General features: G+C 48.4%; 1 protein-coding gene and 1 long non-coding RNA gene across 2 annotated transcripts in view; one reads left to right on the top strand and one right to left on the bottom strand.

The window, feature by feature from the left end:
- Positions 1-970: 970 nt before the first annotated feature.
- The window catches only part of b4galt1l (DP-Gal:betaGlcNAc beta 1,4- galactosyltransferase, polypeptide 1, like), a 28,489-nt gene continuing 5,385 nt past the window's right edge, over positions 971-24,074 (top strand). Inside the window, exons 1-3 of the mRNA XM_044205728.1 lie at positions 971-1,869; positions 8,964-9,199; positions 19,802-19,989. Coding sequence (XP_044061663.1) covers positions 1,578-1,869; positions 8,964-9,199; positions 19,802-19,989 — 716 coding nt within the window. The 5' untranslated portion in view covers positions 971-1,577. The remainder of the gene's footprint in view (positions 1,870-8,963; positions 9,200-19,801; positions 19,990-24,074) is intronic.
- On the bottom strand, positions 13,752-14,625 carry LOC122880510. Its single transcript, XR_006378950.1, has 2 exons — positions 14,405-14,625; positions 13,752-14,250 (listed from the first exon to the last, which is right to left on the bottom strand). It is a non-coding gene; the product is annotated as an uncharacterized LOC122880510 (long non-coding RNA).

Genomic DNA, 24,074 nt, shown 5'->3' with positions numbered 1-24,074 from the left:
TTCAAAATAAAAGCGTAAACCCTGTAGCGGTGCTGGGATAACGAGGCTACAGGACTGAGTGAGGGACATTAAATAGGAACTAAAGATAAAAAGCAGAAAAGCACAACGTCTTAAGTCAAAGGGACAGTTCAGCCCAGACCCAGAGTCCTCCTCTCAGCTGTTTATCATCTGGACTGCAGAGCTCTGGAGACAAAGCCGTTCAGACGTCTGCACGTGTTTAATATAACGGGACTAAGAGGCGCACAGCTGGTGGAGCTCAAAGCACCAAAAACTACATTTTAAACAACAACAGCAGAGTCTGTTTGCAGAGATCCGGACCCGGTGCTGAAGATGATCCTCAGGTGTGTGGTGAGCAGCTTCATGCGGGAACTAAGCTCAACATGAACAGTCTAGATGGACAAACAGCAGCACAGGTGCATTTCTGATTGTTACTTTAAATACAGTTATGTTTATACTTGTAGTGTTTTTATCCAGATGCATAATGACTTGTTTGTGTTACATGTTATTTATATTTAGTCTCATGCTGGATTAAATCAACAATAATGGCGGTACAAATGCAAATTCAAATCAGTAATCTTTTAAACATCTTTGCTGCTTTATCATTTTGCAGCTGAACAAAGAATGCAGATAAAAAATCATTATGTAAATGTTCAGAAAATAGCGCGCCTGGTGTAGCTATCTGACCAATTTTCCTAGACAGAAGACCATGGAATACAGTTGAAAGCTCCGTAAAAAGTTGTGTGTAACTTGAGTTAAGATTTGTTTGTCAAATTAATTAAATTTTTATAGTTACTCTTTTATTTAAGTTTATCACTGCAAATTTACCTAATACGTATATAGTTGTTTTTTTTACTTTATCAGTTTATTAATTATAATTAAACTGTAAAATTCTCTAATTATTCTGGTGGCTCACTCCGTCCGGTGAAGTCACCTTCACAGCATGGATTTTATTTTGAAACCAGAAACCGGAAGTGCACCGGGTGATTTCGTCAGCTTGGCGCTCGGTGTCTCGGCGGTGTCTGAGCGTCAGCCTGAGTCGGAAACTTTGTCGAGTTTCTCCGTAACTTCGTGTCGTTTCTGTGCGGAAACGTTTGTTAATATTAGTCGAATCTTAGTTTTTGACACTTTTTGAAAGTAATTCTCTGACTTCGGGCAGACTTTTCGTCTTTTAACGGCCGTTTTTTAAAGGAAGCAGGTGAAGGAGACGCGGGGCTCCGGAGCTGCTAACTCTCGGTAGCAGTTAGCGTTAACAGTTAACGTCACTTTAAGAGTGAACGGACGGAAAGCTAATTTAGCTAACGGGTATCTGACTTTGACACAGCTGCAACTTTGAACGTCACTTTGTTTTGTTATTCGGCTTCTTTTTTTGGGAGCTTTTCGTTTGACTTTGACCGAATGTCGATGTCCAAAACTTCGGAGTATCAACTTCAGCGATAATGGAGCCCGAGAGCAGCAGCTAGCAGCGCGTTAGCGGGGAGCGAAGCCCTGCGGAAACAGTCAAAGTTAGATTTCCGCGTTGTGAAAGCTCTGCTCGTAGTTTCCAGTCGGCTTAGAGATCGTCTTTGCAGTCTGTCAGGATGGCCGGAGACTCCACCGTCAACTTTAACCTCCTCCACCGGACCTGTAAGCTGGTGGTGCTGCTGTGCTTGCTCCACATCTCCGTCACTGTCGTCTTCTACGTCCGCTCTCTGGACATCAGGTTCGCCTTCGCCCAGAACCAGCAGTCCCATAATAATGGCACACAGCCAAACCAGGTCAGGAACACCGCGTTCACCCTCCAAACCGAACCGGCGGAGACCGAGAAGGAGGCGCCCGCGGAGGAGCCGGCGAAGAAGCTGGAGAAATGCCCTGAAACGTCGCCTCTGCTGGGTAAGACTCGGTGTGACCTCCGGTCTGTGATGCGGAGCTGTCAGGGCTCGACAGGTGTACACAGGTGTCTCTTAAAGGAGAACCCAGGTGGCCCCTCTGCCGCACAGGGTCCAGGTCGTCACCTTTGTCAGGTTGCAGTTTTGTTAAACAAAGCGTCCTGTCAACCGGTGATTTTCATACCAACTGAAGTGAAACCAGCAGCTGACTGGGAGGAAGCGCAGGACCAGTTAAAACAGGTGAAGTCTCTGATCTGAGGCCGCGCTTATCAGACGGCTCAGCATCACAGCAGTAAAACCAGTATTATTATGTTTATTGATCGACAGTATTGATGACGCTTCAGCGCTGGCGGTCAGCAGGATGAAGACCGAAGAGAGGCAGACGGCCATGTTTCAGTATCGGACATTAGTAGAAGTTATGAGTCGCGGTCAGTCAGTGACGAGTTACTGAGTCATCACAGTTATACACGCCATAATATAACGTTGCAGTGAATGCACAGCTTGCAGCAGCTGTGATGTGTGTTTGAATCGCAGCCCTGAATGAAGCGACGGCGTGTCGGCGTCTCTGAACCATCAGCCGAACCCGCAGCTTCACGGAGCTCGCCGTTCATCTGCCGCTGCTCTGGTTCGCTCTCAGAGCGCCACTACCAGAGAAGAAGAAGCTGTGAAAAGCCTCTGAACGCTTCCTGCTCGGCAGCAAACAGCAGCCAGACGTCAGAGAGCAGCTGCTGAGAGCATCTAGCAGCTGCTGAACATGAACATAGCGGAGCATCTAGCTGCTAAAGAGCCAGATGTTTCCCTCAGCAGCTGCTGGAGACCAAACACAGAGCTGACAGAGAGAAGACCGGACTGACGTCCATCAGGAGACACAGACACGCCTCCTGATGAAGCGTCATGTGACTCTGTAGCTGCTGGAGGCCAAGCTCAGAGCTGACGGAGGACACGGCTCCTCCGCTGCATCGGGGTTTCCCCTCAGGACCGACTTCCTGCTGTGACTCAGATGATGAATGTGTAGAAGTGCGTGACGGTCTGTTTGTTTTCTGCACCACAAACTCAGCCAGCTGTTCACTGTGTGCAGCTGTGGGATTATTGATCATCATGTCAGTGACTGATCGTTTCATTATTAGAATAGTGGTGTTAATAAGTTGTATATAAATCCTCCTCAGTCTGCTGCAGTAACTTCCTCATGTAGTGAAATTAATCAGTTCAGTAAATTCATTTTCATTATTAATCAATCTGCTGATTAATTTTTCAATTCATCGTTTAGTCTATAAAATGTCTAAAAACAGTGGTTGGTTGGTTGGTTGGTTGGTTGGCGGCTGGCCGTGCTCTGGTTGGTTGGTTGGTTGGCGGCCGCGCTCTGGTTGGTTGGTTGGTTGGTTGGTTGGTTGGCGGCCGTGCTCTGGTTGGTTGGTTGGTTGGTTGGTTGGTTGGCGGCCGGCCGTCCTCTGGTTGGTTGGTTGGTTGGCGGCCGTCTTCTGGTTGGTTGGTTGGTTGGTTGGCGGCCGTCTTCTGGTTGGTTGGTTGGTTGGTTGGCGGCCGTCCTCTGGTTGGTTGGTTGGTTGGCGGCCGTGCTCTGGTTGGTTGGTTGGTTGGTTGGTTGGCGGCCGTGCTCTGGTTGGTTGGTTGGTTGGTTGGTTGGCGGCTGTGCTCTGGTTGGTTGGTTGGTTTGCGGTCGTGGGTCGTAGCAGCGTCACTTTGTGAGGATTTAGTCTAAGTTTGTGGTCGGTTTCTTGCTGCAGCCTGTTTTTGGTCTCCAAAGCTTTAAACCGTCCGTCGGTGGACAGTCCTGGTCTCACAATGAGACTCACAGTGAGACCAGGACCTCAGTTTGGACTGAAGATCGTCACAGAGTAAAGTGACCTCAGCAGGGTTACAGAGCGCGCTGAGGTTAGCATGCTGCTGCTAACTGCTGTCTGTCTGTATGATGACTCCTCAGTGTCAGATATGTGAACCAATCAGAGCCTCAGTAGAAGCTCCTCCTCCTCCTCCTCCTTCTTCTTCAGGGTTTCTGTCGGTGCTGCTCTCTTCTTCTCACCTCGTGGCTCTCAGCAGCTCCGGTGTGCGAGGGGTTAATGCTGCGGGCTGTCTGATTGGCTGCTGCAGATTTCCGTAGAAGGCAGCCAGCAGCAGCAGCTGACGGTGTGAGGAGTCTTTTGGGAGACAGATTGTAGAAACCCAGATGTGTCTGTTGGTTTCTGCCGTCTCCTCAGTCGCATGTCGACGTCCAGCTAACCGCAGCAGCGCTTCAGTTTGGTCGTAGTTATTAAGGGTTATTGTGATTTTCCTGGAAGTACCAATAACTTCACTTACAGGCCTGTAATACTGATGTGTAGTGTCAGTACTCATGTACATCCAGCAGTTTGTAGTTTTATACGTAATAATACTCACACAGTCTGTAAAGACTCAGAGCTTCGTCTTGGCGACGGACGCTCGGCTTCCTCCCTTTTACGAAAACACATTTTGTCAATAACATTTTAATGGATTTTCTTCTGATGTAATCCACAATAACTTTTCTTTTCATTAATGATTAACTGTTTGGTCTATAAGATGTCGGTTACCAGAGAAATGTGACCGTCCCGGCTTCTCGGAGTCCTTGTTGACGTCTTTAAACGTCGCGTTTTGTCCGACAGTCCGAAACACACACAGATTCAGTTACTGAGATAGAAAACAGAAACACTGGAGAAGCTACAGTTTTCTCATTGTTACTCTAAATATTAAACAGAGGATTATTAAAATAGCTGCTGGTTATTTGTGCCTCCACCACAGAGGATAATTACACTTATGCACGCTTAGGCTTCAGGCTCAGACACACTCTCTGCTGCAGACGTGGACCGTCGCACGGCGGTCCCGTTCATACTACAGCGAGGGGGCCGCGGTGGTCTGGCGTTCCACGCTTCAGGATCTTCACAGCAAAGTATGGCGGAAAGTTACAGGTTGGGCTGTAGCGCCGTGTCCCCGACGGGGACTTCCTGTCCCGAGCACAGTGTGCGGACACAGCACAAGACTTTTGGACGCAGGCGGATGCGAAATTTGCGTCACCAAATTACGACCAGAGCGGACGCTTGCGTACACGGAAAGTATGAATTTGGCTTTCTGCACACTTGTGGATATATGGGGCGTCTGTGGCTTAGTGGTAGAGCGGGGAGGTCGGCGGTTCGATTCCGGCTTCCCCCAGCCCACGTGTCGAAGGGTCCTTGGGCAAGACACGGAGTGTGTGAATGAGTCGGCACCTGCCATCAGTGTGTGAGTGACGGCGTGAGTACAGTCCGTTTACCACTGAAACACTGCTGCTCACCTGCCAGGTGAACCATCGCCCGTGTACATATACTTTATATTATGTTGTATGATAAACAGATACGATGCTCCCGTGAACATTTGAACATTTTGGGATCAGCTGCAGGCCCGCTGAGAGAACAGGTTTGGACTCTGCAGGTTTGATGTGGTTTCTAGAGTTCAGTGACCTGAGCTGACACGTGAACAGGATGTGATGAAGCTGCCGCAGTTTGATCAGTTTGTGTAACTTTGATGATCAGAGATGTTTATTATCAGTCTGATTGTGTCCATGTTTCCTCAGCTGTGATCCCCCCAGCTTATCACCACCAAACTGAACACATCAGGTCTTCTGAAGCGAACACAGTATCTCTACTTTTAAGGACAAGGATCTTTATTAAAATATTCCCTTTATAGCTAATATTTGTGATTATTGTTTAAAAGGTGACATAAACCAGTTTAAAGGTCTCGAAATCTTGAATTTGTCTCTATGAAACATTCAAATTCTCGTCACAGTTCAAAATAATGAAGCTACCACTCAAAGCTGTGGTGTTTGTCTACTGAGCCACCAAAAAGTACAGATGCGATTCAGTCTTTGTTGTAGTTTTACAGATGTTTGAGACGCTGACATCAGAATAATAAAGTATAACAAAGATACAAGCTGAACCCAGAAGGATGGGATACTTGATATAGATCTAATAAAACCCTGACGGCAGTTTGTAGTGAAACTGACGCGACATCAAACAATCAGATATCAGACTGAAGACCGTTGGACTTCAGAGTAAAACCCACCCAGTTACTGAGAGATCTGGTTGCGGAGTAGATGACCCTGAACGCACCACACATGTTCAGAAACACAAATATCAGCTCTCCGAAGACTTCTGTGGACAGACGGACATGAAGGTTTATAGTCCAGATGTTTAGTTTCCCTTCAGCATGAGGTCACAGTTAGTCTTTTGTAAACACTACAGCAGATAATTTGTGGCGTTTATTGTTAAATCGATAACGTGTATATGAAGACACAGCGTCCAGATCTGACCTGAGAACAGTTTCTAACTTTTCTGCAAATTCTCTCGGTCAGGATGGAAAAGTACCAGCGAGAGAAAACCTCTGAGTCTGTGTGTTAATGAGCAGTTTGGACTGAAACCAGCCTCTTCCTGCACTAACATATTTGTCTGATTACACACTGAAAAGCCTGCTGAAGTTTGGAAAATTGTCTTCTGGATGAAGAAGTTTCCCATCCTGCTGTTTGTGTTCAAATCCTTTCAGTCTCAATATAAAACTTTGACTTTCAGTTTTTCTCTGTTTTATATCACAGTAAGCTGAATGTCTTTGGACTGTTGGTCGAATAAAACTAATCTAAAGCACATATATTCATTAAATGTGCCAGTTTCTGTCCTTCTTTCCCTCCTTCTTCAATTCAAATAGCTTTATTGGCATGAACAAAAACATACAGAAGATTCACATATATTACATATACATATTAAATACACAGGTGTTATATATTCAGGTCCTATATTATACTGATGCAGTCCATTCTTTGATTGCTATACAATACAGTGCACTACACTATAGTTTTATACTATTCCACAAACCCCTAATGTTTGGGATGTTACAGTGATTGTGAATCCCTCAGGCTGTGGCAGGCAGATACATATTTAGCTGCCAGAGGAGCTGCTGTCCCTTCAGACTGCCAGTTTCTCTTCTGGGGTTAACTTTACGAAGTTTGTTATTTTCTTGGCTGTTTCCCCGTCGTGGAAATCTCTTACTGAAGAGAACTTCTCACAGTGGAGGAGGAGGAGCATCTCTGTCTCTACCTGTCGAGCAGGGACCACATACACGCTCCTCTCTGGGCAGCCACGTCTGTCTGTATCTTCCTGTGTCAGTTGGTGGTCACTGAGCCTGTATTCGGTCAGGATCAGTCTCTGTTTGGTATCTCACTGAACCTGTATGTGGTCAGGATCAGTCTCTGTTTGGTATCTCACTGAGCCTGTATGTGGTCAGGATCAGTCTCTGTTTGGTATCTCACTGAGCCTGTATGTGGTCAGGATCAGTCTCTGTTTGGTATCTCACTGAGCCTGTATGTGGTCAGGATCAGTCTCTGTTTGGTATCTCACTGAACCTGTATGTGGTCAGGATCAGTCTCTGTTTGGTATCTCACTGAACCTGTATGTGGTCAGGATCAGTCTCTGTTTGGTATCTCACTGAGCCTGTATGTGGTCAGGATCAGTCTCTGTTTGGTATCTCACTGAGCCTGTATGTGGTCAGGATCAGTCTCTGTTTGGTATCTCACTGAGCCTGTATGTGGTCAGGATCAGTCTCTGTTTGGTATCTCACTGAGCCTGTATGTGGTCAGGATCAGTCTCTGTTTGGTATCTCACTGAGCCTGTATGTGGTCAGGATCAGTCTCTGTTTGGTATCTCACTGAACCTGTATGTGGTCAGGATCAGTCTCTGTTTGGTATCTCACTGAGCCTGTATTCGGTCAGGATCAGTCTCTGTTTGGTATCTCACTGAACCTGTATGTGGTCAGGATCAGTCTCTGTTTGGTATCTCACTGAGCCTGTATGTGGTCAGGATCAGTCTCTGTTTGGTATCTCACTGAGCCTGTATGTGGTCAGGATCAGTCTCTGTTTGGTATCTCACTGAGCCTGTATGTGGTCAGGATCAGTCTCTGTTTGGTATCTCACTGAACCTGTATGTGGTCAGGATCAGTCTCTGTTTGGTATCTCACTGAACCTGTATGTGGTCAGGATCAGTCTCTGTTTGGTATCTCACTGAGCCTGTATGTGGTCAGGATCAGTCTCTGTTTGGTATCTCACTGAGCCTGTATGTGGTCAGGATCAGTCTCTGTTTGGTATCTCACTGAGCCTGTATGTGGTCAGGATCAGTCTCTGTTTGGTATCTCACTGAGCCTGTATGTGGTCAGGATCAGTCTCTGTTTGGTATCTCACTGAGCCTGTATGTGGTCAGGATCAGTCTCTGGTATTGCTGGCAGAGTGGAGATACTCAGCCAATTCTTATTCTCTGTTTAGAGTCAAATAACAATGTCTACTTTGGGTTATCTTCATCTCTTCCTCTCTGATATCTTCATCTCTTCCTCTCTGATATCTTCATCTCTTCCTCTCTGATATCTTCATCTTCCTGAAGGGGTATTTTCAGGTTCCATATCTTCTCCTTGTTTATGTTGTGTATGTTTGTCACATGTTCACATCCAGCAGCTCTGATGCAGAACTTAAGACAGAATCACAATAGCTGAGCTGCACAGTGAAACTTATAGGAAGTTTCACGGCTTCATTTCAGGGTTAATGTGAGTTTCGGACAAACGTCGTCCTGCAGCAGCAGATAAATCTAAGTTTCTTACACTGACTTCCACCCAGGAACATGAATTATAAAGCTGCAGACTGTTTACACATTAAGCTTCATTTCCACTCTGAACTAAGTATAAAACATTTCTTTGGGATGTATTTCGATATATAACACGGCTTACAGACAGTTAAATATGTGAAGTTACTTTAAAGCGTAATCAGCATCATCTTCAGCTCCACAGACAACATTAATATCACGAACTCGCTCTGAAGTCCTGCTTTGGGAAACACGTGTAGAAACATTGCTAGGAAACAGTTTGATTGATCGTTATCAGGAGACGGGGCCTGATCAGTGAGTTACTGTATGTGTCCTTGTGTTGTCAGATTTAGCTTCTCTTCCACCAGCAAATCTTGTTTTTGATGAGTTCTGACTTTTGTAGTCAGATGTAAAGTCCAGAGGTTATTGTCTTATCTACGAGCCTCCTGCAGTCAGTTGATGTTGTTGTTTGTGTCCTCAGTGGGTCCTCTGCGGGTGGAGTTTAACGTTCCGGTGAGTCTGGAGCAGATTAAGAAGGACAACCCCAACCTGCAGCCGGGGGGACGCTTCAGACCCAAAGACTGTGAGGCGCTGCAGAAAGTCGCCATCATCATCCCCTTCCGCAACAGAGACGAACACCTCAAGTACTGGCTGTACTACCTGCACCCCATCCTGCAGAGGCAGCAGCTTGACTACGGAGTCTACGTCATCAACCAGGTACGGTGTGATGTCACAGTGTTGTCATCAGACTGCATATGTCTCATATACAGATACATATCTGTGTTACAGACTGGAGGTGTGGAGTCTGAAAGACGTTGCTGTTTATCAGGCAGGGAGGCTCTATTGAAAGACGCTATCCAAGTGCATTATGGGAAATGTAGCTGGTTACAGGGGTTATGTGTCCAGGTAACCAGCGGAGTCTCCAGGAAGTTGCTGCTCCCAGCCAGGAAATAGTCCCGACACAAACCCCCTTAAAACCACAACGTGTGGTTTTTACACTTCAGTTTCTGTTCAGATGAAACAAACCAGATGTAACGTGTTAATCAGTGGACAGAGCCAGGCTAGCGGTTTCCCCCTGTTTCCAGTCTTTATGCTAAGCTATCTCAAAGCTAGGGTAGGTAACGTTGGAAAAACTAGAGACAGCTAGTTTTTGAAAGTATCCAACCTAAAAATCCCAACCCCTCCCTTCAGGCCTCCCTCCAAAGCCCCTCCCCCAAAACACATTTTCATGTGCAGAGAGTGCGCAGGTAGGCAGGTAGGCAGGTAGGCCAGCCAGTCGTTTAATTTGGGCCGAATGAAACGATTGGCTGGGCTCAGTCCTGCGACAGCCACAGACAGCAGATTGTTTTCATTGTCAGAGCATTTGATTTATTGATTGCTGTCGGGATGTAAAGAGAATTTCAACAAATATAACAAAACCTGCTTCTGAAATAAATTAGCTTTAACCAGCAGCTGCTGTAGCTTCATACTCAGCGTACAGACATGAGAGGAAGAGGAGAAGAGGATTTCACTAAATGTTAAACTGATCCTTTAATGCTGCATTCATGTCATATGGGAGTCACCGTAACCGGTTTCTGACCTGTAAATAAAGTCAACATCCAAGTCCTAATAATGACTGAGCTTACAGAGAGCTCTGATATATCCGACCTGGAGCTACAACAGACACAAAACTAAACAAACCTGTGCCGTCATGTCAGCTGAAGTCCATCATAGAAGGTGATTAAACCCACATTTAATGCCTATGGTGTCATATTGTCAGTGCACGATGTTTTAACCCTCACATGACCGACTCTGTAATCACACGCCTGTCTGCAGTCGCCTGATGAACTCAAACAAAATACCGTCCACCACCCGAGGTGAACACAGCAGGTGCGACTGTACGTCAGTGTGGAGGGTGGAGTCTCAGACTGACGTCGCTCTTTATGAAGTGACAGAAACTTGGAACTGTCATTGAAAAGGTCCTGGAAACGTCCTGGAACTTCCTTTATTGCGGTGAAACATGAATACCTGTTTAAAAGCAAACTGAGAGAAGGAGTGTTTGCTCTGTGTGGACACGTGTTACTCGTGTTGTGGCATAAATCTGATTCAGTTCTGTTTGCTGACCGCATTATAAACCGTTTCCTTATTCTGCGTTTAAACTGGACGCTCTGATGCAACAAACTGATCCGAGGATCCTGTTGGACAAGAAAAGGTTGACTGTTAGTAATAGTGCTACTACTGCTACTGCAGTGTTCATTTAGTATTTTGAAGAAAATGTGTTTTTATTAGTTTTAGTCAACAAAAACAAAAAACATTTCGGTCTCGTTTTTGCATTTTTAATATTTATGTCTTCTAAGCATTTTGAGGCTTCAGCTGTCTCCATCTTTGTTGTTGTGTGGTTTTGTTCCCTGATTCGCACCTGAAGGGCATTAACATATTCTCAGAGGGGACGTCTTCAGACTAACAGTCCAGAAACTAATTTCATTTACTGTCATATATGACACAGACAAACGATGGGGGAAAAAATGGCTGAAACAGTCGATTGTTACTGATTAATCTTCTGTCGATCGACTAATTGTTAAATGTAAAGTAAGTCAGAGCAGTGAAGTGGAACTTGTTGAAATAAGTGTTTGAAAATCAGAAAGAATCAACACAAGTTAGAGAGAAGTCAGAATATAAAAACAGCACAGAAGAAGAAGAAGGGGTGTGCCAGTGAGAAGTAAATCCTGTTTGTCCAAGATTAACAAATAAAGTAAATAAAGTGCATAGTATGAAGTGCTGATCGAAGCTCGTGTGCACACGTACAGATACACATATATATTTCCACAGCGTTGGTTCAGCAGTACAACTACAGAGCCATATGATACTCGTCAACACTCTCTGGTTAAAGAGTAACTACAACTAAAAATAATGGTTTTGAGCAGTAAACTTGTATTTCTTACAAACAATATTAGTCCTTTAGTCAACAGTTAATCACACATGCGCTGTTAGATGTGTTTATTGATACCCTAAACACGAGTTTAACGCTACAGTTTGTCCCACTCAAATGACCACCTGTGGTCCCGCAGACTCACTACAGGGAAAACCTATTAACATCACTACAGTATCACAAGTCGGTTCCAGTAATAGCACCATTAAAATAAAAAACCAACGGCCCATGTTGGCCAGCGATCGAGAAAATAAACTGCAGATTAATCGACAACATGAATAATCGTTCGTTGCGGACCTAATTATTATACAAGTAATGTCAGGCTTGAAGAATAACAACTCAACTGTGAACACGTTTGTTAATTTGTTGGCATTACATTTTTTTAATGATAGGGTTGAGATGCACTACAAATGTCTCTAAACAAGTTTAAGTTGTGTATAAATAATTGTTTTCCTTGCCACTGTCGCCAAGTGCTTGCTCAAGGTGGGATTTGTTGGATCTCTGTAAATAATATAAAGAGTACAGTCTAGACCTGCTCTTTTGGGAAAAGTGCAGTGAGATAACTTTTGTTATGAATTGGTGCTCTATAAATAAAATAAATTTAATTGAAATGTAATCGATTCGCTAGAGTCCAGCTCCTGAGTCATGAAGGTGACGTCGTTTTCCCCTCTAGCACACCGATGGGAGGCGGTGTTTAGTAACAGAAAAGGTCCGGGCGCTGGTATATATACGAACTGTCCTTTTATTCCAAAAGTCGTAAAGAAAGCAAGGGAAGTACATGTAATAAAGCCTTGGAGGACGGGAGGGGATGAACCCGTTTAAAGAGTAACCGCCTGTAAGGGACGCTCTAAGAAGTAAAGCAAACTAGGCAGGGATCATTTCACCTGGCTGCACCTGGCATTGCATTGGTTGGGGCGTTTTGACAGGGTTATTGCACAAAAATCGGAGAGCAGAGGAGAAATCTGGGTCGACCCAGGCCGTCTTGCAGTGAGGCTGACAATGGCCATGTCCGAGTTGCAGACAATTTGTACGTTAATAAAATGGAAACCCTTTCGATTGACATACAAATATTCATAGTCAGAGTGGGATTGGAGACGATTCACAATTATCATATCTCCCGTAGTATTTTGAAAGGCCCCATTTGCATGAAATCTACCCCTGCCCCAAACAATCATTGTAGCTTTAGACTGCATTCATTTTAATGAAGTATATCTAATGAACACTGAGCGTATGTGGCACCACAGGGACTGCGTTTACCTGGACTGTGGTCGCCTGGTTACTGTAAGTCTGTGTTTGCATGCAGCAGGTCAGTAATGAGATTTCTCCCGTACACTGGTTTCATTATTTGAACTGTATCAGTGATTGAAGACGCTGTGTGTAATGATCCGATGACTTGAGCACGTGGACGAACAGTCGCGTGACAACATGACGGTGATACAGTGTCCAACAGAAGAGGCTCAGCTGTCAGCCGGATTTGGTTCTTTGTTAGATGAGCGTGATGCGTGTTCGCATTTTATTGAACCTGAATCCCTTATTGAATCTTTTCAGGTAGTTTGGTGGAATGAAGAAATCAGTTTTTAAGTCCCTCAGTATCAAACCACAGAGACTCTACTGAGCTGAGAGGGTGTCGGTCTTTACTCTGATACTCGGCCTGCTCTGTGATCCCGTCCTGACTTAGTCTGCTCCTCACTGGGGCAAATATCTGAATCCCGTCTGTAGAACAAAGCCTGTTTTAACTGCACGGACTTCTGTGATTTCTAACACAACAGAAGATATAACGCAGTGTGATCCCCCTGTGATCCCCATGTTATCTACCTGTGATCCCCATGTTATCTGCCTGTGATTCCCCTGTGATCCCCCTGTGATCCCCATGTTATCTACCTGTGATCCCCCTGTGATCCACCTGTGATCCCCATGTTATCCCCCTGTGATTCACCTGTGATCCCCCTGTGATCCTCATGTTATCCCCCTGTGATTCCCCTGTGATCCCCCTGTGATCCACCTGTGATCCCCATGTTATCCCCCCTGTGATCCACCTGTGATCCCCATGTTATCCCCTGTGATTCCCCTGTGATCCCCCTGTGATTCACCTGTGATCCTCATGTTATCCCCCTGTGATCCTCATGTTATCCCCCTGTGATCCCCCTGTGATCCTCATGTTATCCCCCTGTGATCCACTTGAGATCCCCATGTTATCCCCCTGTGATTCACCTGTGATTCCCCTGTGATCCCCCTGTGATTCCCCTGTGATCCTCATGTTATCCCCCTGTGATCCCCCTGTGATCCTCATGTTATCCCCCTGTGATCCACTTGAGATCCCCATGTTATCCCCCTGTGATTCACCTGTGATTCCCCATGTTATCCCCCTGTGATTCACCTGTGATTCACCTGTGATCCCCCTGTGATTCCCCTGTGATCCCCCTGTGATTCACCTGTGATCCTCATGTTATCCCCCTGTGATTCACCTGTGATTCACCTGTGATCCCCCTGTGATTCCCCTGTGATCCCCCTGTGATTCCCCTGTGATCCTCATGTTATCCCCCTGTGATCCCCATGTTATCCCCCTGTGATTCACCTGTGATCCTCATGTTATCCCCCTGTGATTCACCTGTGATTCACCTGTGATCCCCCTGTGATTCCCCTGTGATCCCCCTGTGATTCCCCTGTGATCCTCATGTTATCCCCCTGTGATCCCCCTGTGATCCTCATGTTATCCCCTGTGATCCCCCTGTGATCCTCATGTTATCCCCCTGTGATCCCCCTGTGATCCTCATGTTATCCCCCTGTGATTCCCCTGTGATCCTCATGTTATCCCCCTGTGATCCACTTGAGATCCCCATGTTATCCCCCTGTGATTCACCTGTGATTCACCTGTGATCCCCCTGTGATTCCCCTGTGATCCCCCTGTGATTCCCCTGTGATCCTCATGTTATCCCCCTGTGATTCCCCTGTGATCCTCATGTTATCCCCCTGTGATCCCCCTGTGATCCTCATGTTATCCCCCTGTGATTCACCTGTGATCCCCATGTTATCCCCCTGTGATCCCCTGAAAGACTCTTTAAAATCAACTCAGGAGAAGATTCAGCTCTGAATCTTTAAACTCTGTTTCTATAAAGTCGTTTTCTTCTCGCAGAACTTTGTTTGTTTGTTTGTTTGTTTGTTTGTTTGTTTGTGACTCTGACTCACAGTTGTTCTTCTTCTCTCTCTTGTCTGTGTCCTTTCTCCTCCTCCTTTATTTTAGTTTCCTCCTCACTCTGCCTCCCTCGCTCACACTGCCTCCCCTCCCTCCCCCCTCCCTCTGCATGTCAGGCATTTCTGACCAATGGCTGTGGTCGCTGGAGACGTTGAGACCCGCCCCTGCTTGGTCTCGGCCAATAGCAGCTGGTGCTGGCCGAGGGGCTGCTCTGGTAATATGGGCTTCTTTCTTCTCTTTCTTCTGCTTCTACTGTTCTTTGTTTCTAGCAGCAGAAACAAACCAGACGTCATCTCTGGAAGCTGCTGATCATGTGAAACATCTTTTAAACATGTTGCGGTGTAAACTCAATGTTCTGTGTGAGTCTTTACTAACCTCTTTGTTCACGCTACAAACAAGAAATGGACAAGTTTTTATTTTGCTCCTCAGCCCTGGAAGGCGGCAGTCGGTGAAAAACATCTGTCCTGGGTCCGAAACATAATACTTTGTGGACAGAGACAGTCTTGCTTGTGCCTTACTGTATTTTTTAAACGTGACTCATTGTGAAACTAGACACTGGTTTCCACTCCCACAGTTACACATGAGTGGCCTTTAATCACCTGTTTGGTGGTGTCAGTGATAAGTAAGCATTTAGATTATAATAAAGTTTATAATGCAAATAGGATCAGCATCATTTAAGCTGCTCAGTGAAACCCATTAGTAACTAATAATAATAATATTTCATATTAGATTGAATGTCTCGCCTTGTTTTTTCACGTCACCTTTTCACACTGAGCTCAGTCTGAATAACGTGTTCACACTGATCTGAGGTCTGAGGAGACTCGCTCTCACTGCTCAGATTCATTTGTGCTATAAATCATTCATGTGGTAACTGTTGGTTTTTGTCAGTTATACGTCAGGTCGTCACAGGTTCGTTCTCACCTGACAGCAGTCAGAACATAATATTATTATTATTAATAATAATAATAATAATAATGATGATGAAACAGCTACAACATGTATGAAAGTCGGCTCTGTCTTCGGCTGCATGTTTGAGTGGATTATGTCAAGCTGGCTGCTCTGTCTGCCCTACAGGTGGTAAACAACCCTTCACACCTGAGAGCTCATCGCAGGTGTTGGTTGCTTAGCGACCTGTGGTCTGTTTACTGCTATACTTGTCATAGAAACCTGAGGAGGCGTTATCATCACTTCTGCTTCACATCAAACAGGAAAACATCGTGTTTTTATTAACCAGTAAGGACGTGAGGGTGCACCTGACACCTGCGCGGCTTGGATGTCAGACAGCGAAAGGCGAGACTCAGGTGAACTCATTCTGTCAACGTCCTGACAAAGACGTCGTCAGACTGACGCTGAACAAACAACCTGCTGCGATCCTCCCAGCTGTGAGGCGTTCAGGGACTCTTTAAACAGTCACCTAAAACTAAGTTCTGATATTTAACAACCACAATGTGCCCGTCCAACCTGCAGGTATGACACTGCTACGGACACAACCTCACCTGCTTCAGGTGTTCACCGCTACAGACGTGCAAACAATCATCATATCCAATCGCCATCTTCATCTTTCACTTCCCTCTAAAGTCTCTGTGTCCTTGAACATTTCCACAACGTGTTCATTCGTACCAATTTCTAAATTACATTAAATATTTATTTATATATAGTTTAGGCCCAGCGTGTCCCTCAGTGATTATAGTTTAAATATATACTACTAGACTTATACTCACAGTAATATAGTGCAGCCTGTGTAGCGTTTTAAATTGTGTCGTCAGTTTTACAGCTCAGAATAATGTTCCCTGTAATCGATGCCATATTTGATCTATTCTATGATATTCTATAATAATTACAATTTAAACAGGTGTCAAACATGAGAAAGAAATCTGTTTGTCATGGATTATAGTGACTCATGAATCAAGTCACTCTACGAAGCTAAGAGTTGATTCTGAACTATGTGTGACCACAGACTGTATATAAAGATGGCCGACGCGTCTCCACGTCCTCCCGCTGGACTAAATGAAGCCAAAATAACCGGGAGCTGCCGTCTTGTGCTGGTGACGTCATTTGGAGCCGCGGTATCGAGGTCCCGCCCACACACCCGGCCGAGCCAATCGCGAGCCGGCCTCAGCTGTCAATCATGACGTGGAACCCCCTTTTATAGCATCAGATAACGAATTAAAACCAAACTTATCAGAGAAACGAACACCTGAACAAACATCAGCGTGACGAGAGCGAGCTAAACTGGCAGAAACCATCTTTGGGGAAAATGTATTTACGTGAACTTTGAGTTTTTAGTTTGTCCCATCCGCTAACATGGAGGGGGCGGGGCTTATGAGCTGTACCGCAGCCCGCCACCAGGGGGCGGTCCAGATGTTCTGGCTTCACTCTGGGGAGCTGACGTGTCGTCCATCTTTATAAACAGTCCGTGGGTGTGACATGGTTCTGTTCAGTAACAGGTGGTGATGCAGCTGTATCTTCTCATCTTCCTCACCATCCGACAGGTGTTTCCTCTCATCGCGTCTCAGGTGGTTTGTTGTCTTGGCGATCTGTTCAGCTCGCAGTTAGTTCTCTGATGTCAGCACCGAGAATATTGTATTCCTACGTTGTGTTTGTTCATCACATCGATGTAATTAAGAATTTGGTTGGTCGAAAAAGCTCGTAAGTGAAGCTTGAGTTTAGAATTTGATCACAGATACGTGTTTCCAAGGTTACGAATGATCCTTCACGCTGAAGGTTTCAGACCTTTTAGATTGAAAAATGGAGAATTTAAAGATAGAAAATGCATTATTGTTATTATTGATTTATTTAAAATGGAAAATGAAACATAAACAAATGAAAACACTTGTTACTTTGGTGTTTTAGGAAGCTGAAGTGTTTTTATCTGACGTCACATCAGGTTTATTTAATCTGACCTCAGAGCCTCGATTTGGTCTGTTTCCAGTCCTGCTGAAGCCTGGACCAGTAGAACCAGTCTGCCAGCTGTCTGTGATATTCAAACAGCCTGATGCTCATTAAATGATTAAATGAACACATAAAGGAGGAATTTGGTCTCTGCTGTCCAGAATAAAGTAACCGAAGGTCACTTCCTGTTCAGGGAGGATCATCTGTTAGAAACAAACTCAACCACTATAACACTTTTTAAAGTTATTCTGTGTTTTAATGCAGAGTCAAACCAGCGATGTAGAGCTGCAACTAACAATTATTTTCAATATTGATTAATCTGCAGATTATTGTCTTGATTATCAGGACTAATAATCCTCTTGCTGCGTCTCATTACCGTATCAATTTGTTTTTATACAAGTTAGAATCTGCACGCACATCTAAACCAGAGCAGGGCAGGTGCTGAGCCCAAAGATAGATGAACAGCTCGCACGCTGCAGCGACGGTCTGATGAAGAGCAGTCGTGCTCGAAGCGTCGCTGTGGTGCAGTTTATTTATCCACTGAATGTTCAGCTTCTTCTGTCTGTTTTAAAGATAATATATTTCTCTTTCTGCATACGTGTTGTATGCCTTCAGTTAAACATTAGTCATCTTTAAGGCTTTAAGAGTTAACCGCACACTGTGTTTTGTGTTTCTTTGTTTGAACTTCATTATTGGTCTTAATAAAGAGCTGCAAAGACTGCTAAAGGGTCACTTACATGATTTATGAGTATTCCGCTTACTACTGTTGTATCAATAATATTGATAACACTGTACGTTGTGTTGATGAACTGCAGTTGTTCTGTTTAAACAAAAACTATTTTCTTACTGTTGATGTCATACAATTAACTTATTCCTACATGTACCAATGTTGTTCTATATATGCAGCTCATATATATATATATATATATATTATATAATATATATATATATATATATATATATATATATATATATATATATATATATATATATATATATATATATATATATATATATATATATATATATATATATATATATATATAATATACTGTGTATATATATATGTATGTGTGTATAATATATATATATATATATATATATATATGTGTGCGTGTGTATGTGTGTGTTTAACGTGTGTGTGTGTGTGTGTGTTTTAACGTGTGTGTGTGTGTGTGTGTGTGTGTTTAACGTGTGTGTGTGTGTGTTTAACGTGTGTGTGTGTGTGTGTTTAACGTGTGTGTGTGTGTGTTTAACGTGTGTGTGTGTTGTGTGTGTGTGTGTGTGTGTGTGTGTGTGTGTGTGTGTGTGTGTGTGTGTGTGTGTGTGTGTGTAACGTGTGTGTGTGTGTGTGTTTAACGTGTGTGTGTGTGTGTGTGTGTGTGTGTGTGTGTGTTTTAACGTGTGTGTGTGTTTAACGTGTGTGTGTTTTAACGTGTGTGTGTGTGTGTGTGTTTAACGTGTGTGTGTGTGCGTGTGTTTAACGTTTGTGTGTGTTTAACGTGTGTGTGTGTGTGTTTTAATGTGTGTGTGTGTGTGTTTAATGTGTGTGTGTGTGTGTTTAACGTGTGTGTGTGTTTAACGTGTGTGTGTGTGTGTGTTTAACGTGTGTGTGTGTGTGTGTGTGTGTGTGTGTTTAACGTGTGTGTGTGTGTGTGTGTGTTTAACGTGTGTGTGTGTGTGTGTGTGTGTGTGTTTAACGTGTGTGTGTGTGTGTGTGTTTAACGTGTGCGTGTGTTTAACGTGTGCGTGTGTTTAACGTGTGTGTGTGTGTGTGTGTGTGTGTGTGTGTGTGTGTGTGTGTGTGTGTTTAACGTGTGTGTGTGTGTGTTTAATGTGTGTGTGTGTGTGTTTAATGTGTGTGTGTGTGTGTTTAACGTGTGTGTGTGTGTGTGTGTGTGTGTGTGTTTAACGTGTGTGTGTGTGTGTGTGTGTGTGTGTGTTTAACGTGTGTGTGTGTGTGTGTGTGTTTAACGTGTGTGTGTGTGTGTGTGTGTGTGTGTTTAACGTGTGTGTGTGTGTGTGTTTAACGTGTGTGTGTGTTTAACGTGTGTGTGTGTTTAACGTGTGTGTGTGTGTGTGTGCGTGTGTTTAACGTGTGTGTGTGTGCGTGTGTTTAACGTTTGTGTGTGTTAACGTGTGTGTGTGTGTGTGTTTAATGTGTGTGTGTGTGTGTTAACGTGTGTGTGTGTTTAACGTGTGTGTGTGTGTGTTTAACGTGTGTGTGTGTGTGTGTGTGTGTGTGTGTTTAACGTGTGTGTGTGCGTGTGTTTAACGTGTGTGTGTGTTTAACGTGTGTGTGTGTGTGTGTGTGTGTGCGCATCAGGACGGAGATGAGATCTTTAACCGAGCGAAGCTGCTGAACGTGGGCTACATGGAGGCTCTGAAGGAGTACGACTACGAGTGTTTCGTCTTCAGCGACGTGGACCTGATCCCCATGGACGACCGCAACACCTACAAGTGTTTCAGTCAGCCTCGACACCTGTCTGTGTCCATGGACAAGTTCGGCTTCAGGTGAGACAGCACGCCGGCGTCTGGATCTTTGTCATAGATGATGCTGTTACTTTATAGTTAAATGATTCTTTTACAGAGTGATGCCCCCCCAGGTATTAATTAAAGACCCAAATCCCTGGTTATATTTTATTGATCCCCAAAGGTCCCTTTTGCTACCTGTTGAACTCGGCGAGGACAGGAAGCCCAGAGAACCGAGTCTCTCAGATCAGTGACCCAGCGATGTCTTTAGTAAAGAGGGATTATTGATGATGAACAAACGGTTCTGAATATGTGATGCAGATAAACAGAGGAAGAAAAGTAGTTTCTGCCGGATGTCTCTGACTCAAATGTGTCATTAATAATTAACAGTGTGGATTATTTTTCTAATAAAGACAACAGAGGGTTTAGTTTTTATTATTAATCATCTTCACAGAGTCTCCTCGTGTGATTCTGTCAGGAATCCTGAATCAAAGAAACTTTATTTAAACAGCTTTAATCATCGTCATGTGTTCAGAGTCATGTTAGAATCTGTTTTAAAACCTGGAACAGCAAACTGATTCTACAAATATTGATCTTTATTATTTGTCACTCTTTTGTCCCTGTCAGGATCCTGTAGGAATGATGACTCAGTTTTTCCAGGGATCTGATTGGTCAGTAGTCTCTGTAGATGTTCTTCAGATAACGAGTGACCTGTTGCAACGTGTCTACACAGGATGCGTTCAGGAACAGCTCTCAGAGTTGGTCACCTGTGTTTTGTTTAATAGCATGACATTATTGGTGTTAATACTCATCAGCCATCTGCCTCTTCACGAAGTTATAACGTTCAGTTTTACATTATAGAGACAAGTTGATTCAACTGTGTCGGCCCTCTGTGTCGGCCCTCTGTGTCGGCCCTCTGTGTCGGCCGGCCCTGTGTCGGCCCTCTGTGTCGGCCCTCTGTGTCGGCCCTCTGTGTCGGCCGGCCCTGTGTCGGCCCTCTGTCGGCCCTCTGTGTCGGCCCTCTGTCGGCCCTCTGTGTCGGCCGGCCTGTGTGTCGGCCGTCTGTCGGCCGTCTGTCGGCCCTCTGTCGGCCCTCTGTGTCGGCCCTCTGTCGGCCCTCTGTCGGCCCCCTCTGTCGGCCCTCTGTGTCGGCCGTCTGTCGGCCCTCTGTCGGCCCTCTGTCGGCCCTCTGTCGGCCCCCTCTGTCGGCCCTCTGTGTCGGCCGTCTGTCGGCCCTCTGTGTCGGCCCTCTGTGTCGGCCCTCTGTCGGCCCTGTGTGTCGGCCCTCTGTCGGCCCCGTGTCGGCCCCCTGTCGGCCCTGTGTGTCGGCCCCTGTCGGCCCTCTGTCGGCCCCGTGTCGGCCCCCTGTCGGCCCTCTGTCGGCCCTCTGTGTCGGCCCTCTGTCGGCCCTCTGTCGACCCTCTGTCGGCCCTGTGTGTCGGCCGTCTGTCGGCCCTCTGTGTCGGCCCTCTGTCGGCCCTCTGTCGACCCTCTGTCGGCCCTGTGTGTCGGCCCCCTGTGTCGGCGCCCCCTGTCGGCCCTGTGTGTCGGCCCCTGTCGGCCCTCTGTCGGCCCTGTGTGTCGGCCCCCTGTCGGCCCCCTGTCGGCCCTCTGTGTCGGCCCTCTGTGTCGGCCCTCTGTCGGCCCTCTGTGTCGGCCCTCTGTCGGCCCTGTGTGTCGGCCGTCTGTCGGCCCCTCTGTGTCGGCCCTCTGTGTCGGCCCCCTGTCGGCCCTCTGTCGACCCTCTGTCGGCCCTCTGTGTCGGCCCTCTGTCGGCCCCCTGTCGGCCCCCTGTCGGCCCTGTGTGTCGGCCCCTGTCGGCCCTCTGTCGGCCCCGTGTCGGCCCCGTGTCGGCCCCGTGTCGGCCCCGTGTCGGCCCTCTGTCGGCCCCGTGTCGGCCCTCTGTCGGCCCTCTGTCGGCCCTCTGTGTCGCCCTCTGTCGGCCCCTGTGTCGGCCTCGTGTCGGCCTCGTGTCGGCCCCCTGTCGGCCCCTGTCGGCCCCTCTGTCGGCCCTCTGTCGGCCCCCGTGTCGGCCTCGTGTCGGCCCCTGTCGGCCCTCTCTGTCGGCCCCCTGTCGGCCCTCTCTGTCGGCCCTCTGTCGCCCTCTCTGTCGCCCCTGTCGCCCTCTCTGTCGGCCCTCTGTCGGCCCTCTGTCGGCCTCGTGTCGGCCCCCTGTCGCCCCTCTCTGTCGGCCCCTGTCGCCCCTCTGTCGCCCCCTGTCGTCGGCCCCTGTCGGCCTCGTGTCGGCCCCTGTCGCCCCCTGTCGCCCTCTCTGTCGGCCCCGTGTCGGCCCCCTGTCGGCCCCTCTCTGTCGGCCCTCTGTCGGCCCTCTGTCGGCCCCTGTCGCCCCTCTGTGTCGCCCCTCTGTCGCCCCGTGGCGGCCCCGTGTCGGCCTCGTGTGTCGCCCCTCTGTCGGGCCCTCTGTCGGCCCCGTGTCGCCCCGTGTGTCGGCCTCTCTGTCGGCCCTCTGTCGGCCCCTGTCGGCCCTCTGTCGGCCCCGTGTGTCGGCCCTCTGTCGGGCCTCTGTCGGCCCTCTGTCGGCCCTCTGTCGGCCCCGTGGTCGGCCTCGTGTGTCGGCCCCTGTCGGCCCCTGTCGGCCCTCTGTCGGCCCTCTGTCGGCCCCGTGTCGCCTCGTGTCGCCCCCTGTCGGCCCTCTCTGTCGGCCCCCTGTCGGCCCTCTCTGTCGGGCCCTCTGTCGGGCCCTCTGTCGGCCCCTGTCGGCCCTCTCTGTGTCGGCCCTCTGTCGGCCCCTGTCGGCCCTCTCTGTCGGCCCTCTGTCGGCCCCTGTCGGCCCTCTCTGTCGCCCCTGTCGGCCCTCTGTGGGCCCCCTGTCGGCCCCTGTCGGCCCTCTGTGTCGGCCTCGTGTCGGCCCCTGTCGGCCCCTGTCGGCCCTCTGTCGGCCCCTGTGTCGGCCCCTGTCGGCCTCTCTCTGTCGGCCCTCTGTCGGCCCTCTGTCGGCCCCTGTCGGCCCTCTGTCGGCCCTCTGTCGGCCCCGTGTGGCCCCCCGTGTCGGCCTCGTGTCGGCCCTCTGTCGGCCCTCTGTCGGCCCCCTGTCGGCCCCCTGTCGGCCCCCTGTCGGCCCACTGTCGGCCCTCTGTCGGCCCCGTGTCGGCCTCATGTCGGCCCCCTGTCGGCCCCCTGTCGGCCTCGTGTCGGCCCCCTGTCGGCCCTCTCTGTCGGCCCCCTGTCGGCCCCCTGTCGGCCCCCTGTCGGCCCTCTCTGTCGGCCCCCTGTCGGCCCCCTGTCGGCCCTCTGTCGGCCCTCTGTCGGCCTCGTGTCGGCCCCCTGTCGGCCCCCTGTCGGCCCTCTGTCGGCCCCGTGTCGGCCTCGTGTCGGCCCCTGTCGGCCCTCTCTGTCGGCCCTCTGTCGGCCCTCTGTCGGCCCCCTGTCGGCCCTCTGTCGGCCCTCTGTCGGCCCCGTGTCGGCCCCGTGTCGTCCTCGTGTCGGCCCTCTGTCGGCCCTCTGTCGGCCTCTCGTGTCGGCCTCTCTGTCGCCCTCTGTCGGCCTCGCGTCGGCCCCTGTCGCCCCTGTCGGCCCTCTGTCGGCCCTCTGTCGGCCCCTGTCGGCCTCGTGTCGGCCCCCTGTCGGCCCCCTGTCGGCCCCCTGTCGGCCCCGCGGTCGGCCTCGTGTCGCCCCCTGTCGGCCCCTCTGTCGGCCCTCTGTCGCCCCCTGTCGGCCCCCTGTCGCCCCCCTGTCGGCCCCGTGTCGCCCCCTGTCGTCGCCTCTCTCTGTCGGCCCTCTGTCGGGCCCTCTGTCGGCCCTCTGTCGGCCCCGTGTCGGCCTCGTGGTCGCCCCCTGTCGGCCTCGTGTCGGCCCCTGTCGGCCCTCTGTCGGCCCCTGTCGGCCCCTGTGTCGGCCTCGTGTCGGCCCCTGTCGGCCCCCTGTCGGCCCTCTGTCGGCCCTCTGTCGGCCCCGTGTCGGCCTCGTGTCGGCCCCCTGTCGGCCCTCTCTGTCGGCCCTCTGTCGGCCCTCTGTGTCGGCCCCCTGTCGGCCCTCTGTCGGCCCCTCTGTCGGCCCCGTGTCGGCCTCGTGTCGGCCCTCTGTCGGCCCTCTGTCGGGCCCCGTGTCGGCCTCGTCGGCCTCTGTCGGCCCTCTGTCGGCCCCCTGTCGGCCCCCTGTCGGCCCCC

This window comes from Siniperca chuatsi, linkage group LG8 (genome assembly GCF_020085105.1).
Source record: "Siniperca chuatsi isolate FFG_IHB_CAS linkage group LG8, ASM2008510v1, whole genome shotgun sequence".
NCBI lineage: Eukaryota > Metazoa > Chordata > Actinopteri > Centrarchiformes > Sinipercidae > Siniperca > Siniperca chuatsi.
Note: the sequence above shows the minus strand (reverse complement) of the source record. Positions and strands in the feature narration are given on the sequence as shown.